The sequence below is a fragment of the Eschrichtius robustus genome, chromosome 1 (assembly GCF_028021215.1).
Source record: "Eschrichtius robustus isolate mEscRob2 chromosome 1, mEscRob2.pri, whole genome shotgun sequence".
Taxonomy (NCBI): Eukaryota; Metazoa; Chordata; class Mammalia; order Artiodactyla; family Eschrichtiidae; genus Eschrichtius; species Eschrichtius robustus.
The window spans coordinates 127,736,404-127,752,937 of record NC_090824.1 but is presented as its reverse complement, the minus strand read 5'-3'; the positions used below and the strand labels follow the sequence as shown (position 1 = coordinate 127,752,937).

Sequence of the window (16,534 nt, the reverse complement as noted above, 5' to 3'; positions counted from 1 at the left end):
CCCCTCTCAAAGTCAATGTTAATATTTTGCTGTATATTATGCATTGATTTTCATTTTGCAAAAAGGGATCACAGTGCACAAACTGTTTTGTAACTTATTTTAAAATCTGTCTGGAAATATTATTTTAATGTAGAAATGATTGCCACATTAGCACTGCCCTACACATGACGGACAAAGTCAATCCTTTAGATATAATAGTCCTTTCAGACTGTAAATCCTATCAGGCAACCATGAAAAAGCATTAGGTGGGTACCAAGTAAATGAGCATATATACTTTTCTAAAAGAAATTTTCTCATGCTAAATTAATATCCTTTACTCAATGAAATACGTCAAAGAAATATTATATATTGATTATTTAATTTATATATCTTCTCTGTAACTAAATATTCTGTTTTTTTTAAAGTCCATTTTATTCTTAACTATGCTGAAATGCTAAAATTAATATCCATCTATTTGGGTACAAAACGGCTTAAGAGAAAGAATGATGTTAGGCATTTTATTCATTATCTGATTCTACTTAATGTTGTTTGTGAAACACAAAAACAGTAAGATCGTAGAAAAGGCTATTCCATTAATTCTTTTGATTAATACTACCTCAAGTTAAACATTTGAAAAAGGGTATTTACATCTGGGACTTAGTCCTACAACTGGGCTGGGTTACAACTGTTTTTAACAAAACTTTGCTTTCAATGTCAAATTGGCATGCCTGTTTAGGGTTTTTCTCTTCCATCAGTGGTTTTGAGACCAAACTCTCCTTCTACTATATATACAGATTTCAGATGCAAAGACATTACCACTCAAAAAAATTTTTTTCATTTCTCCAGTTTTAGGATTAAACTGTCAGTTGACTACAGAAGGTAGAAAGGAAATTAAAGATTTGCACTGCTCAGTAACACCTGGTAAGCCTTTTGTGTGCTTACTAATAATCCATATTCCAAATGTATTAAATCAGCATTTATGTTGTAGAAAGAAAAAAAGAAAAAAGTAAGGTATTTAAGACATTATAAAGTATTTGCAGAGAACAAAAAGTGAACATACTACCTTACAGAGGGTCCCATCAGCACACTTCACTTGAAATGCACCTGGCTGCAGGTAACCATGTTAGTAAAGGATATCCTTTCTTCCAGGCTACCGTTTAATGTTAATTCAGAAAAATCTATAACCAGAGAGAGATCAGAATTGAATTCATCAACAATTCATTGAATTGTTTCTCTGCTAAGTTACTGCTGAATTTTACAACAATCAAGAGGTAGTCTGAATGATGTGTCTTCTACTTTAAAAGAACTTGTTAGACAAAAATCCGCAAAGACAATTCCTTTTAATAGTCAACCCTCTTGATGCACTGAAAACATGACTAAACAAACTAAAGTAGATTTTTAAAAATTATATATTCAGGGGGAATTCCCTGGCAGTCCAGTGGTTAGGACTCCACACTTCCACTGCTGGGGGCCCAGGTTGGATCCCTGGTCCAGGGAACTAAAATCCCACAGGCTGCACAGTGCAGCCTCCCCCCCAAAAAATTATATATTTTTAATTTGGTAAGCTACTGCTTTATTTTTTAATGCCTCCTCCACTACAGTTAAATATAACTGTCTTCTTCCAATCGTAATATATATTTCAGAAAACATTTTCTACTTAGGATTTATAGTCTTAGGGCTAGACACATATCCATTTTTTTCTCCTGAAGATTGTTGTATTTCAAAATCAAATGATACAATTAACATTTAGATGAGATCATGTCCACTTCCTTGTGGGTCCACATTTTGGTTTCCATATTCCCACCATTACCAGCAATCATTTGCCGAGCACCCACTGGGTGAGCAGCACTCTGCTGGACACTGTTTTTCTCCCCCATTAACTCCAAGTCATTATTCTCTTTTCCCAGGGCAGCTAAAAGTACACTTTTCTCTCTTCAGTCTTCCTGCTTTTGATGTCAACTGTTTTACTCAAGAGCATCATACCGTTAGGTATCTTGAAAAGCTACTATTTGACCTAAGTGCTCAGTCCAATGAAACAGAAAGTCTAATTTTGTAAATGCCTATGATCTTTGGCCAAAAGTAAATGATTATCGGACTTGAATATCTACAACTGAGGCTTTGTTTGAATAATCTATGACTTTTACAAATGAAGTCCTCCTTTAACAGTGGGTCTTGGTTTGGGCCAAAGGTCACTGAATAATTTCTAGACAAACACATCAAGAATACATAATGGGTAGAAGAGGTTATGAAGTTCAAGTCAAAATGGAGTGTGAGTGTGTTTCCAAGCACGTAAATATATGATTTCATAAAAATTCCTTATTTTCATAAAAAGAGTCACTGGACCAATACATTAGCAAATAGTTTTAACTCTAACATTCAAAACAACTTTCATTCTTTTTTGAAGCAACCTGCATTAAAAAGACTCTAGAAGATAGGTTCCGTATACTTCACTTATTCAGCATCATTGGAAAAGGTGTTTAATCTTGTATTAATCTCCTAACAGGTTTAATCTTAATGTAATAAAATTTATTTTAAAATGGTATTTTCAAAAAATGTATCACATTTATTCATGTCTTTTAAACTTTTTAAATCATAACACACATGTCTTTAAGAAAAAAACCCTGAAACAACAAATATAGATAAAATAAAATGTTTAAACTGGTGGTCTTTAACCTTCGTTGCACAATGAAATCACCTGGAGAACTTCAAAAATTCTGATGTCCAGGCTCTACCTCCAGCGATTCTGATTCACTTGGTCTGGGTATTAGGACTTTAAAGGCTCCCCAGATGCTTTTAATGATCAAAGCTGAGACCCACCCCTGCCCTCATCATTCCACACCTCAGGGTTGAGCTTTAGTTGTCTCCTTTCAGAGGTTTTTCTATGCCCCAGGCCCATGTTTTTGCTACTGTAAACAACACTGCAATTAGTGATCTGGTCCACAGGCCTTTTTGCACATGTCTGGTTATCTATGTGGAATAGATTCCTATTAATGGAACTGGTGGTCCAAAGAATGCATTCTTTAAAATTCTGGTGAATATCACCCTCCACAAAAGCCATACAACTTTACACTCCATCCAGCAGTACGTGAGGTTCCCCCAAATCCCGGCCAGCACTGTGACACCAAACATGTTGATCTCTGCTAATCTGACAGGTGAAAGATGGTATCTACAGAATATAAATTTGCACTTCTCTTATTATAGGTGGGTTGATCACCTTTTGCTTTTAAGATGACATTTGAATTTCCTTTTTGGTAAACGGTTCATATTACTTGCCCATTTTTTCTACTGAGTTATTAATACTTTTCTTACAGATCTGGAAGTTCTTTATATACTAGAGAATGTAGCCCCTTTTCTGAACATGAGCTGCAAATTTCTTTTCTTAGTTTATCATTTGTCTGTTGCTTCGCCTCTGGTATTTTTTGCCACGCAGAAATTTTTTTATTTTTATACAGTTCATTTTCAATCTTTTATAGGCTCCAGCTTTTATATCACACTTAGAAAAGATAGCACGATCTTAACTGATGGTTCTCAGGAAAATTTGATTTCTTTAGGACTTTCACAGTTCAGCCATATGAATAGAGAAGTTCCCATTATGCCTGAATCAAAATATACTGGGGGGGGAGAATAAACAATTTCTGGAAATAATTTTGCAAAATATCAATCACTACAATAGGACTATTTGTATTCCCAGCTTTCAAATACCCTTGAATTCTGTCTTAAAACTATCAGATTTTATTTTGGATAATCCTTGCAATATTTGAATCAGCCATTTAAGACTTATACAAATAAGAGATGACAGCCCCACACAATCCATGTGCATAAAGATAACAGTTTTATAGGCACTTACGGAAGGAGGTATAATTAACTGGTGGGTCAGCTAATTATACCAGGGGCAAAAAGACATTCTTTGACACCCATAATCTTTGATACAGTACTAGAAATCTCAACCCTTATTCCTGCCACAGAGAAGGTATTAGAGCAGAAATATCATCACTGTTTTAAACGGTGCCCAAAAGTGTGAAGTATGAGCTGGCATTTCCATTTTATAACCTATTTTCACACCTAAGTCCCTATTGCTTGGTGTCTTTTAATAAAATTTCCTCTAGCTAGGATAATGAGAAAAAGCACTCTTTCATGTTTTGTTTTGTTTTTCCCCAGAATAAATAGGTTTATACCTAGAGTTCAGGAAAATTATTTAAAACTAGGCGCAAGAGCTCTAATAATAATCTCTACTAGTAAACTTAGTTTATTTTCTATTGGAATAATTTACGTGAATAGACTACAAACCATCTCTACCAGGTTTGTGAAGATTCAGATGATCTACAGGTGGGCTGTCACTCAGTTGCCAAACTGTTTTCACCTTCTTTTGACCACTGTTTATTTCCACTCTCCATTTCTGTGGCTTCTCACTAAGGAAAGAAAAAAAAAGCAAAGAAAAAAAACCAATCCAATTCCTTCTTTCTATAGTCACATAGTGAAGTCCTTCTGTGGTAAGCACTGAGGAAGAAGAGGTGGAGAGGTCACAATTCCCACCCTCAAGAAGCACAGTCAAAAGAGGGAGAGAAACAAGAATGTAAATGATAACAAATTGGTGCAGCCACTATGGAAAACAATATGGAGGTTCCTTAAAAAATACTAAAAATAGAACTACCATATGATCCAGCAATCCCACTCCTGGGCATATATACAGAAAAGATGAAAACTCTAATTCAAAAAGATACATGCACCCCAATGTTCACAGCAGCACTATTTACAATAGCCAAGACATGGAAGCAACCTAAATGTCCACCGACAGATAATGGATAAAGATATGGTGTGCCTATATATATATATATACACACACACACATACACACCCAATGGAATACTACTCAGCCATAACAGTATGGGCACAGTATGTATCACTGATGATAGATGATACTGACATATCTCTCAGATACCCTGGGCCAGGGTTCTGGATTCCTTGATCTAGAGAATAGGATTCAGCGAGGCAGACCTTTGAGCGCATGTGACTACAGAATTTGCTGATGACATAATTTTACACAATAACGGTAAGAAATTTTATCTCTCTTTTCAGTAGTTTAATATTGTTTCATACTGTGTACATAAGTGTTCACTTACCCAGTTAAAAACACTGGGTAAACCAAATTTTTATATAGACTACCCTTGCCATATGTTGCTTTTCTCTCCCTTAAAATATACAGTTTAAATCCTTAAAAATTCATGCATAGTACTTTGACATACCTGGGGTCTGTCTGTCTGTTCTTCTCTCATCCACAAGGGATAAACAAACCTACCAGAGCTTGAATGTGATTTATTTTAGGGATCAACCCAGGGAAGGGAAAGCCCTTGGGATTTTTTTCTTTTTAAACTATTCACCAGTTAGGTAAATGAGTTCACTAAGGTAAAAAGCATTCAGAAATACAAAGATAGGAAGCTAAAGGAAATATAACACTGTGCCACTTGGGGCTCTGAAATTGGATTGGGTGAACCGAGTAAAGAAAACAACAGATGACCTAGGCTTGAGCTCCCTCATTTCTCGTGCACAGTTCCTGGTCCCCCTCGTGACTCCTTTCCTAAAATAACCAAGTGCTGATGTCACTGGGCCATTTACTTACAAGTTCACGGCTTTTAGGAAAAAAGAGGGAGTTGGGAAACACCTACTTTTGAATTAGATATAAATCTTGAAAGTGCTGAACTATTGGCAGCTCTTAAATCAGATGGAACCACAAACCATAAGAATTCTCTCTTGCTGAGCAAGACAAGTTAGAATAGAATAATTTAACAATTCCATAGTTTTCTCCTTTTCTTCTCCTCTTCATGAAATCAAGAGTGATGAGAAACGGTTCTTTCAAATACCTCTAAAGGTAGTGTATTGTACCTCTTTCCCCTCCAAGCAGCCCTCTTTATGCATTTTTGCTCAGGCAACCAAGGACATAGAGTATTGGCAGAAACATGGAGTGCTTTTTGTACAGGCCATCTGTACATAAATGTGTAATTAATTTATTTAATTTTCCCATTTGTGTCATATTAAAGCTTTGTACAGTGTTTTAAGTTCTGTTTTAAAATTATTTTGTATTTTATTTTTATAATCTAGTAATAAAATATTCATTCCGTGTGCAAAAAAAAAGAATGAAATAATGCCATTTGCAGCAACATGGATGGACCAAGAGATTATCATACTGAGTGAATTAAGTCAGACAGAGAAAGACAAATATTATATGATATCACTTAAATGTGGAATATAAAAAATAATACAAATGAATTTATTCACGAAACAGAGTCACAGACATAGAAAACAAACTTATATGGTTACCAAAGGAGAAAGGGGTGTGGAGGGATAAATTAGGTGTATGGGATTAACAGATACACACCATTATATATAGAAGAGATAAACAATAAGGATTTACTATATTGCACAGGGAACTATATTCAATATCTTGTTAATAACCTATAATGAAAAAGAACCTGAAAAAAAAAAATAGTATGTATAACTGAATCACTTTGTTGTATACCTGAAACTAATACAATGTGGTAAATCAACTATATTTCAATAAAAATTAAATAAACAATAACAATTCAATTTTGAAAAATGTTGTTATAGAGAAATATCAGACACGGGAGGGGACAATACACGAGGGGTAATTTAACTCAGATTGGGACTGTAGAGTTGGAAAAGAATCCTCAGATATTGTGGCCTTTGAGCTGAGCTTATAATGAAATTAGAAGGAGGAGTTAGTTAAGTGGACAAGATCCAGGATGAAAGAAGGACACGGGTGTAGGCGCTGTCAGGTAAGCGTGCGCGGTGTCTGAGGAAATGCAGTAACATAGGGTCTCTGACTCAAAAGGAGAGTGGGAAGGCGTGGTGGCACGTGAACCAGAAAGGCACAGCGGCCGGGCACAGAAGGTCTCACAGAGCACACTGAGGTGATGGAACACTGTCCTAAAGGTAAGGGAGCCATTTAAACAGAAGGAAGTCATGATGGGATCTGAATTTTAGGAAGATCACTTTGGCGGTCACAGAGAAGGAAGTTAATGGAGGTAGATAGAGCAGCTAGGAAAAAGGATTTTACTGCACTCAGCCCAGGTATGAGATGAGCAGATATGAAATAGATGTGAAGATGTAGAGAAAGGAACAGATTCAAGAGCTTCCAAGGAGGTCAGGACTTGGAAACCATTTCAAGGAGGAAGGAAGCGACAGCAATAAGTGGAAGATAAGTCCTAGGTTTCTGTTTTGGGCATTAGGTAGAGATTAATGATGGCCGCTTGAGAGGTCATATGGGAGGAGGAAAAGTGTTAGGAAGGGGAGTGAAGAGTTGGGATTTAGAGTCTGAACTACCTACAGGACGCTGAAGTTGAGAATTCATGTCTAACAGACACCTAGAAACATGGGTGTGAAGCTCAGGAGAAGCTGGAGATATGGGTTATGAATTATCATTAGCCCAGAGGAACTGAAGATTGGGGTGTGAACGAAATCACCCAGGGAAGACAGAAAGTAAGAAAAGAGGGCAGAGGATACAGTTCTGGTGGAAACTCACATATGAATGAGGCAGGGGAAGAAGAATTTGCAAAGAGAACCATTCTCAGTCTTGGAGGTGGGCCAGAGAGGTAGAGTTAAAATTAAGACAGAATGTTATGCCATGAAAACAAAGGAAGGGGATAGGTTCAAGAAAGCAATAGTATTAAATGCCACAGAGCCTTACAAGTGCTTACGGAAGGAGAAAGAATTAGTGGGCTAGCTAATTACACAAGGGGCCAAAAAACGCTTCTCCTGGAAAGTGTCCTCTGGATTTGCCAATTAGAAGGTCACTGGCAACTTCTGCTAAACAATTTCAGGGGAGTGATGAGGTGTGGCTAAGAGGGAACTATATAGAGGGAGGGTATAATTGGAGTGGCTTCAGTGTGAGAGAAATTTCAAGTCTATTGTATGCTGAGAGAAGAGTCAGTGGAGACCATGATTTGAGGCAACCTCGGTGTCCCGCATGGATGGCCGATCTATCGTCTTAGCCTCAGCTCCATACCTCCGCAATCCCCAATCCCAGATCCTTCTCTCACTCCCACAGCCATACCTCTGACTTCGCTGTCATTACCCCGATCACGTTCTTCCCAACCTGTCACTTCCCTTCTGGCTAAAGTTTCTGCCCTATTCTGTGAAGAAATTACAAATTGAGAGAAAAATGGAAGTAGAGGACCAACAGTCTAAAGAGAGCAGACCACAGGTCTGGGAGAAGGAAGAGGGAGGACTCTATCAGACTATGCTCAGGGGATGGGAATCAGATGATTATAGTTTCAGAGGTGAAGCAGCTCTGGGTTACGAGGTCCCCATGGAGCAGACACTGAAATTGCCTAGAATCATGGCTGGACTTGAAGTATAATTTAATTATTAAATTGCTTACTTTTGATATAAGTCTTTTATAGCAGTTGGTCTGACTGGCAGCTGAAAAATGTGTTGCTCATCAAGAGGATTTTGTTCATAAAATTTTATGCAGGATCTGAAAAGAAAAAAAAAAGAAAAAAGAATTGCTTTTGGAAAAAAATGCCATTTGGAGATAAAGGCTTTCTGTTAGTCTAAAGCTCATAAAGGAAACATTAAACCCCTATCCCAACAACACTTAGGTTATTATTATTTTTTTTGAAAGAAAATTTCATTCACTTTTAAAAAATTAATAGTGGACACATTCCTCATAAATATAAAATATTTTTATGTTGAGCTCAAGTAAAGGTGTAAGTGGGGAGAAAGAGGTATCAGAAAGAGAAAAACAAAAAGGCAAGAGAGACAAAGATATAGTCTCCACTGTTTTCCAACTATGGAGAATTAAACAGTTAGCTCGCATATACTACTTATCTTTAATGGAAAAAAAACCAAAAACCAAAAAAACCCAGTAACAATTTCAAACTTTTCCCTTTACAAGTAAGTCAAATTCTAATTTTGGAAAAGGAAATGGTACATTTCTTTCCACAGGGAAAAAGAAACCCAGTTCTTCCACTGGATGGTTCACTTATTTCCAGTTTGAAGCCTCAAAAAATACATGTAAGACACCAGCGATCCGTGTGTAAGGATTGTTCCAAACTGTTTTTAGTCAAACTGATTGACAGACTCTAAAATTTCAGCAACACTATTGACAGAGGTCTGATAATAAAATTTGATTCCATTCAGTTACCGTATAGATGGTTGGCAATGATTAGCTTGACCCAAATTTATAAGGATATAAAGAAAAGAGAAGGAACTAATATTTATTAAGCACCTCTTAAGTGTCAAGTACTTTATACACATTACACCATTTTTATAGATGAAAAACAAGATGCAGTGAAAGGAAACTTCCTTAGAAAGGAAGTGCTAGATCCAAGTGTCCAACCTGATTCCTCCTGAATCCAAAGCCTTTCCTTCTCATGGCAGTGACTTAGAACCTTTCTGTTACTGTGAAGACAGGGTACACAGATTCTATCCTAACTGACAGTAAAAAAAGGCAGTTATTTTGGCTGCAACTATTTCAGAAGAGAGTACATTTTTATGTAAGTAAACAAAAAAAAAAACACTTACTGTGTTAAAGAAAAGAGGAGTTCATGTTGAGGTTTAATGAAAAGCATGCAACTGACTACTATTTCGAGAATATGGTGGAGTTTTTGAACACGATGAACCTGTTCTTGTGTATCTACTGATGGAGAAATGAAATATTCCTGGAATGAAAAAAAGGACAAGGAAAATAGGGAGTCAAAGAACAAGAGGAATCTCTGGAAAGAATTAACCGTGCCTACTAAACCTCAGTGTGGATGCCTGATTAATAGGGAGGGAAAAAAGAAGACAGGAGGCAGCTAGATAGCTTTCCTCCTTTCAATACTATTCCTCAAACTAAACTCCAAGTCTTCACTGAGAATGTTCTAAGCAAACCATTATACATATTCTCTGGTAAAGGCAAATCACAGAACTGCTTCACCAAGGAGGTCCAAGTAGGTAACTAGTACCACCCATCAAACTCTCCAGATGGACAGAATGGCAAATCCACAAGATAATTCTTAACTTCAACAAACTTGTTAGGTTGATGGGAGTACTCATGTCTAAAAATAGATAGTAAACCTGAAGTAGCAAGAAATTAAGCAAGTGTAGTGATAAGCTTCCACTAACATATATTACTGGTAAACTGGTATGAGGTTTTGGAAAAGAAAGTTGGCAATGTTATGTCAAGCCATCGTTAATATGCTCAGATCTATTTCTGAGACCCAATCCTAAGGAAATAATCCATGGTAAATACAGTGGGTGGAATTCTACAATGACCCCCAAGATTCTCACCCCCTGGAATACACATCTTGTATAATCCATTCTCCCTGAGCAAGGCCAGAATCTATAAATATGGTGGGTTGTTACCCCCATGATTAGGTTACTGATTGACTTTGAATTAATCAAAAGGGAGAGCATCGCCTGGTCATTACTATGACCTAGTCAGTGAGCTCTTGAAGCATTAGAGATGCTCTCCTGCTGGCTTTGAAGAAACAAACTGCCACGTTGTGGAGAAGTCCACATGGTAAGAACCCACAAGTAACCTCTAGGACCTGAGGCCTGTACTGGGCCAACAGCTAGCAAGAAAATGGGGACCTTCATCAAAGGGCCACAAGTAAATGAATTCTGCCAACAATAAGCGAGGGAACTTGAAAGTGGATCTTTCCCTCATCAAGCCTCCAGATGACACCTTGATTTCAGCCTTGTGAAACCCTGAGCAGAGGACGCAGGTAAAACGTGCCCAACTCCCAACTCCTGGAAACTGTGAGATAATCCATTTGTGTTCATTTAAGCTTCTAAATTTTGTTAGGTGGCGACTGAAAACTAATACAGTAAGGGAAAAGTTATGGTCATCTTTTAATTGAGTGGAGGTAATGGCAAGAGAGGAGGAGAGATCCATGGGTAATCCTAAATTACAGTTTAAAGGAAGCTACGCAAGATGTGATAAACTAATTTAATGCAAAATCATTTATAATTAAATCCAAAATATAGGGACATATTAATTGTCTTACACAGGTTATTCCAAAATGTGAAAATAACACAAGTAGGAAAATAGGCATGCTCCCAGGCAGAGAGTACCCCAAAGCAGCCCCACTCACCACAGGCTACAGATTACAATGTTCCCCACACCTGCCACCCATATTCCCTGTGGTCCCCTGACAGCTCTGGAAGTGGCCCACCCAGGTCTTTTTCACAAAGGAACAGACTCAGATTGCCTTTCCCCTTTCTCTCTGCCCGTGCTACAACCCTGCCTGGTCTACCTCGGTCTGTCCCCAAGACCCTGCACAGAGAAGAGGTGACAGAGCCTGATGTTACTGATCACTTGGAGGCAGTACAGCCTAGTGAGGGCTTCTCAGGGTGTGGCCTGCTGTGACAGGCAGAAAAACACCCTCAAAAGATGTTCATGTCCTAATCCCAGAACCTGTGAATATGTTACATTTATGGCAAAAGGAATTAAGGTTGCAGATGTATAAAGTCATTTGACCTTAAAATTGGGAAAGTATCCTGGATTATGCAGGTGAGCCCAATCTAATCATATGAACCCTTAAAACTGGATGAGGGAGGCAGAGACCCAGCATGAGAAGGACTTGACCCACTATAGCTGCCTTTGGAGATGGAAGAAGGGGGCCAGGAGCCAAGGTATGGGTTGGCCCTTGGAAGCTGGGAACAGTCCTCAGTTTATAGCCAGCAAGAAAAAGCTACCTCTGTCCTATAATTATGAGGAATTGAATTCTGCTAATGACTCAAATGAGCAGGAAATGGATCCTCCCCTACAGGCAGGCTCCAGACAGGAACACAGCCTGCCAACACCCTAATTTTAGCCTAGTGAGACCCAGACTAGGCTTCCGAACTAGAGAACTACAGAGTAATACATTTGTGTGTGTTGCTTTAAGACACTAAATGTGTGGTAATTTGTTATGGCAGCAATAGAAAACTAATATATCTGCAAACCACCTGCATCAGAATCATCTGGAGATGGAGATGGTTTGTTTAAAATGACATATTCCAGGGAGTTCCCTGGTGGCCTAGTGGTTAGGATTCTGGGCTTTCACTGCCGTGGCCCGGGTTCAATCCCTGGTCGGGGAACTGAGATCCCACAAGCTGTGCAGTGCGGCCAAAAAAAAGACATATTCCAGAGCCCCTAGACCTACTGAGTCACTGGGGCACAGGAATTAGCATTTTAACAAGCCTTCTAGGAGATTCTCAAAGTTTAAGAACTATTGTGTCAAAAGTCTGGAGTCAAACCATATTTTAAAAAACAGGCATATTAAATGACTTGAGGGGAATTCATAAAAATAAGGGTACTCATATTTGAGTGCTGAGATTAAGGGTGTATTTGCATTATATTCTAATTTTCAAAATGTTATTACTTTTCTAAGTATAAAAAAATGTATTAAAAGTTTCCACTAAAAATATACACCCTTAAAAAATGTTTAAACTCTGAATAGCAAAAATTAACCTCAAAAGAATCCAGCTGAGCCTTACTTTGCATAATAGATAAAGCTAGAGTTTTCCTATCTTGCATTTTTATAAGAGACCAGATGTCATTTGAAGATCCATTTTCTAAAAGAATCTTTACAACAAATGTCAAGGGTCCTTATGGATGCTCTTTAATCTCCTTAACTTTCTAAATCAAGACACTAGGAAAATAAAAAAGTTCATAATCATGACCCTGAAACCCAGAAGCATCTTTTTTTTTAAATTTTAATTTAATTTATTTTTTATACAGCAGGTTCTTATTAGTCATCCATTTTATACACATCACAGTGTATACATGTCAATCCCAATCTCCCAATTCATCACACCACCACCCCCCGCCGCTTTCCCCCCTTGGTGTCCATACGTTTGTTCTCTACATCTGTGTCTCAATTTCTGCCCTGCAAACTGGTTCATATGTACCATTTTTCTAGGTTCCACATATATCAGAAGCATCTTTTGAATCAATATGTTAAGGAACATAACAAATTCTTTGGAAAGTAATCCTTCACGTGTAAAAGAAATGGGTCAAGAGAATATAAAGCAAATATTCCCTTATAAGGCCTATCAAAGAAAAGCATTCCTTAACCGTTGTAGATAAATGAGAGTTGTGGGAGTACATTGGTTTAATAAGCAGGATACAACTTTATGTCAGTATCATACGTTTATAAAGAATGAGAAGTGACATTGAATGGGCTACCTTTTTGTCTGTCATATTAGACAGTGTAATTGCCCATCTTAGTTTATCTGTTTCCCAGAACAGAGGCTGGCACAGAATAGACACTTAATAACTGTATGCAGAACGACCAAATAAAGAAAAACCAACTTTAGAATAAAAACTCACCAAATGATTCAAAGATGCAAGTTCTTGGCCTATCAAGAAAAAACACATATATGCAAATAAGCCTTAGGTATTATCTATTACAAATTAAGTAACCTAAGAAAAAAATTTCATAGTTCATATATAAAAGAAATGCTCAAGCTAAACAGTTTCTCACAAAAAGCCAAATTTTCTGGTACATTACACCATAAATATAAATTAATACTTATTCTAAAAATGATCACAGTTTGCCCCTAAAAAAAACAACCAAGTAATGGGTATTAAAATGAAAAGAGTTTTTTATTTACTACATTAACCTCAAAGAATCTCAAAACATTTGAATTAAAGGCAAACAAAAACTATAGTTATCTTTAATATAATATCTTTATCGAGCAGGAAACTAAGGCTCAAAAAATGGGAGTGCTTGTCTCACAGTGAACCAGGGGCAAAGCCAGGACTACAAACAATTAGGAACAAGTACAAAGATAAAATCTGAGAATACCTATGCAGCTTCTAATTTTTTGTGATGCAGCTTTTAATTTTTTGAGCTGGGAAATGGACTTACCTATGAAAAAACAGATATAATCTTTCTTCAGTTTATCCAAACCAATTTCCAAAAGCATCTGAACTGGAACAATCCCACTGAGAGAAACCGTGTCCATGGTTCCATGGTAAGACTGATGAATGAGCTTACTTAGTAAACTGTTACTCCCACTATGAAGCTAGAAATTGGGAAAAGTTGATAAAGCCACAAATAAAAATATAAAAAGTCCAGTAAGCAAAAGAGAAACAAACTGCATTAGCTAAAAGCTAAAACTTATAAGATTACGTTTTTCATCACCTGACACAAATTATTTGAATAAAAGTCCCTAAGTTACAAACCTATCAGTTTCTCAAATGCCATTCCAAGACCTCCTTATTGGCTACACTATCCAACATACTAACTTGATCATTTGCAAAATAAGAAGAGCTGTGAACTTATAGATCTAACATGTGTTCCAAATATTAAACATCTTAAACATACCTAAAACATTTGACATTTTCTCATTACTGTCCTTCTGTTATCTCTAATTTCCAACACAATCTTCTGCATTTTCTTTTTTTTTTAATACTATTTTCACTTTGCACTTGTTGTACATGGTAGCGATATACTTGTAAATATCTCACAAACACAGAAACTCTCAAGAGAAAAATTCGATGGGCAAGACTAAAATGCATAGAATGACTAATACCAAATAGGGGTAGGGTTTGCATGCCTCTGCTCTGGAGTGTATCTCCGTTCACACCTAGGAAAGTTTCTGTCTTATTGTCATGAATTGGCAGTTGCGTTATTTAAAATAATTCCTATTAGATGAAGAATCTTTTTGTTTCTAGCTTTTACCTTAGATTTTTCTTCATTATAAAACCACAAATTCATTATGGAAAATCCATGAAGTACAGAAATGTATAATGCAGTTAGAGAAACTCATTTGTAACCCTACCACCAGAGGTGACTATCATATTTTAGTGTATTTGTTTCCAGGTTTTTCTCTCCAAAATTTATATGTTTTATACAATAGTGTACAATCCTTTCTTTTTACTGAACATTGTAAACATTTCTCCACATCATCTGTAGCAACTATTACATGTGCCATTATGTGGCTATATCATTATTTACTTAGGCATTCCATTAATAGTGAAAATTCAGGTCATTTACAATTTTTGCTACTGTAAATGAGGCTGTAATGACTATCATGATACATAAAATCTTGATACGTATTTCTGTGTATGGCCTTAGGATGGATACATTTCGAGGATCTCAATACATTATCATAATTGCTTTTTAGAGAGTGTTCCAATTTGTACTCTCATAAGTAGTATATGAGAACAATCATTCATAGCAACAGTAACGACAATATTAGTAGCTTACAAATACTGTGCACTTAACTATGAACTAGGTGCTAAGTGCTTCACATGAATTAAGGAACCTGTCCAAGTTTACACAGCTAGAAAGTGGCAGAGCTAGAATTCAAATTCAGGCAGTCTGCTCCAGAGCTTATGTCCTTAACCAGTTTGCTATGCTGCTGAGAAAAGGTTCTCACACACACTACTAAACCTACCCATGGCTGTATATCACCACGCTGTAGACTCTGGATGATCAACGTGAAACACTTCACCAAGTCTTGATAAGAAATCACACCTTGGAAAGCAAGTCAGTCTAACATTACTTTCATGGTTATTTCTGCAGGTCAAATATGTCATTCATTTTAAGGATACACAAATGAAGTGGAAGACAAGTATCTGAACTTTATGGATGGGGAAGGGGGAAAGAAATTAAAGCCCCCCTCCCCCCAAAAAAAGCATTTTTAAAGAAAGAAATTAAACCTATTGCCATAAAATAACATACTTAGTAAAATATTATGGAATATCTTTTCCTAATAATTATAATTTCACTAAGGTATATGTTTTGGTTCACATAAATACAGCATAAAAACCACCTAGGTCTTACACTTCCGGCAAGAGAAAAGAACAGGTTCTACGAATTGCCTTGTCTTAGGAAAATTCTCGAGTAAAATGTGCCAATGCATTATTAGAAATGAGTTTGATAAAACAGGAACCAGATGTCCATACAAGACTAGCAGTACACACTGTATTATTTTCAAAAGACTTAAAAGTAAACCTAAGAAATAACAGGAAAAATTTTATTTCACAATCCTGATGGACACCTACTGCTGCTCATTTTGCACCACAGCTGCTCAGCAAAATCGAGATCACCCCGTACTGTGAGAAGACACTCCATGGACCGATCAACTGCAGCAGAGTCATGTTTCACTGTCTGGAAAAGAAGTGAGTGTCAGAGAATACGCAGTTTATTTTTTTAAAAGTGCAACAGTTTAAGGCCAATAAGCTTTCAAATGCTGCTCTGAGAAAAGGTGGGGTCATGAACACATGCAAAGAGACGTGAATGCATCTTCTACAATTTCATCCACTAATGAGGAGACACAAATAAGTAGACAGTGAAAAATGGGACCTCTAAAATTGTTTTTAAACTCTGATGCCTAAAAGCAAGGATTCAACTTTCCTCTCATGGAGAAATATTTAATTAAATTACCTTTGTCTCCATTTTCCTATTTGTCAAATGACAACATATTAAGTGCCATTTAATAGTACCACCTGTGGCATATTAACATGCCACCTCATAACATATTAATATACTATAATAATATCACCCCACAGTATAGTAACATATTCATTTCCATTTCTCTGCAGTTAAGTGATTAATAA

General features: G+C 36.8%; 1 protein-coding gene across 2 annotated transcripts in view; it reads right to left on the bottom strand.

Annotated features, from left to right (window-relative positions):
• The window catches only part of ZWILCH (zwilch kinetochore protein), a 38,724-nt gene that overhangs the window by 1,495 nt on the left and 20,695 nt on the right, over window positions 1-16,534 (bottom strand). The window contains exons 11-18 of one of the 2 annotated variants that reach the window (XM_068554201.1): window positions 15,980-16,085; window positions 15,370-15,449; window positions 13,836-13,992; window positions 13,295-13,323; window positions 9,520-9,656; window positions 8,375-8,470; window positions 4,267-4,388; window positions 1,043-1,157 (exon numbers count right to left, since the gene is read on the bottom strand). In XM_068554201.1, the coding sequence (XP_068410302.1) occupies window positions 1,069-1,157; window positions 4,267-4,388; window positions 8,375-8,470; window positions 9,520-9,656; window positions 13,295-13,323; window positions 13,836-13,992; window positions 15,370-15,449; window positions 15,980-16,085 (816 nt within the window). In that variant the 3' untranslated portion in view covers window positions 1,043-1,068. The remainder of the gene's footprint in view (window positions 1-1,042; window positions 1,158-4,266; window positions 4,389-8,374; window positions 8,471-9,519; window positions 9,657-13,294; window positions 13,324-13,835; window positions 13,993-15,369; window positions 15,450-15,979; window positions 16,086-16,534) is intronic. The other variant, XM_068554211.1, reaches the window with a different exon arrangement.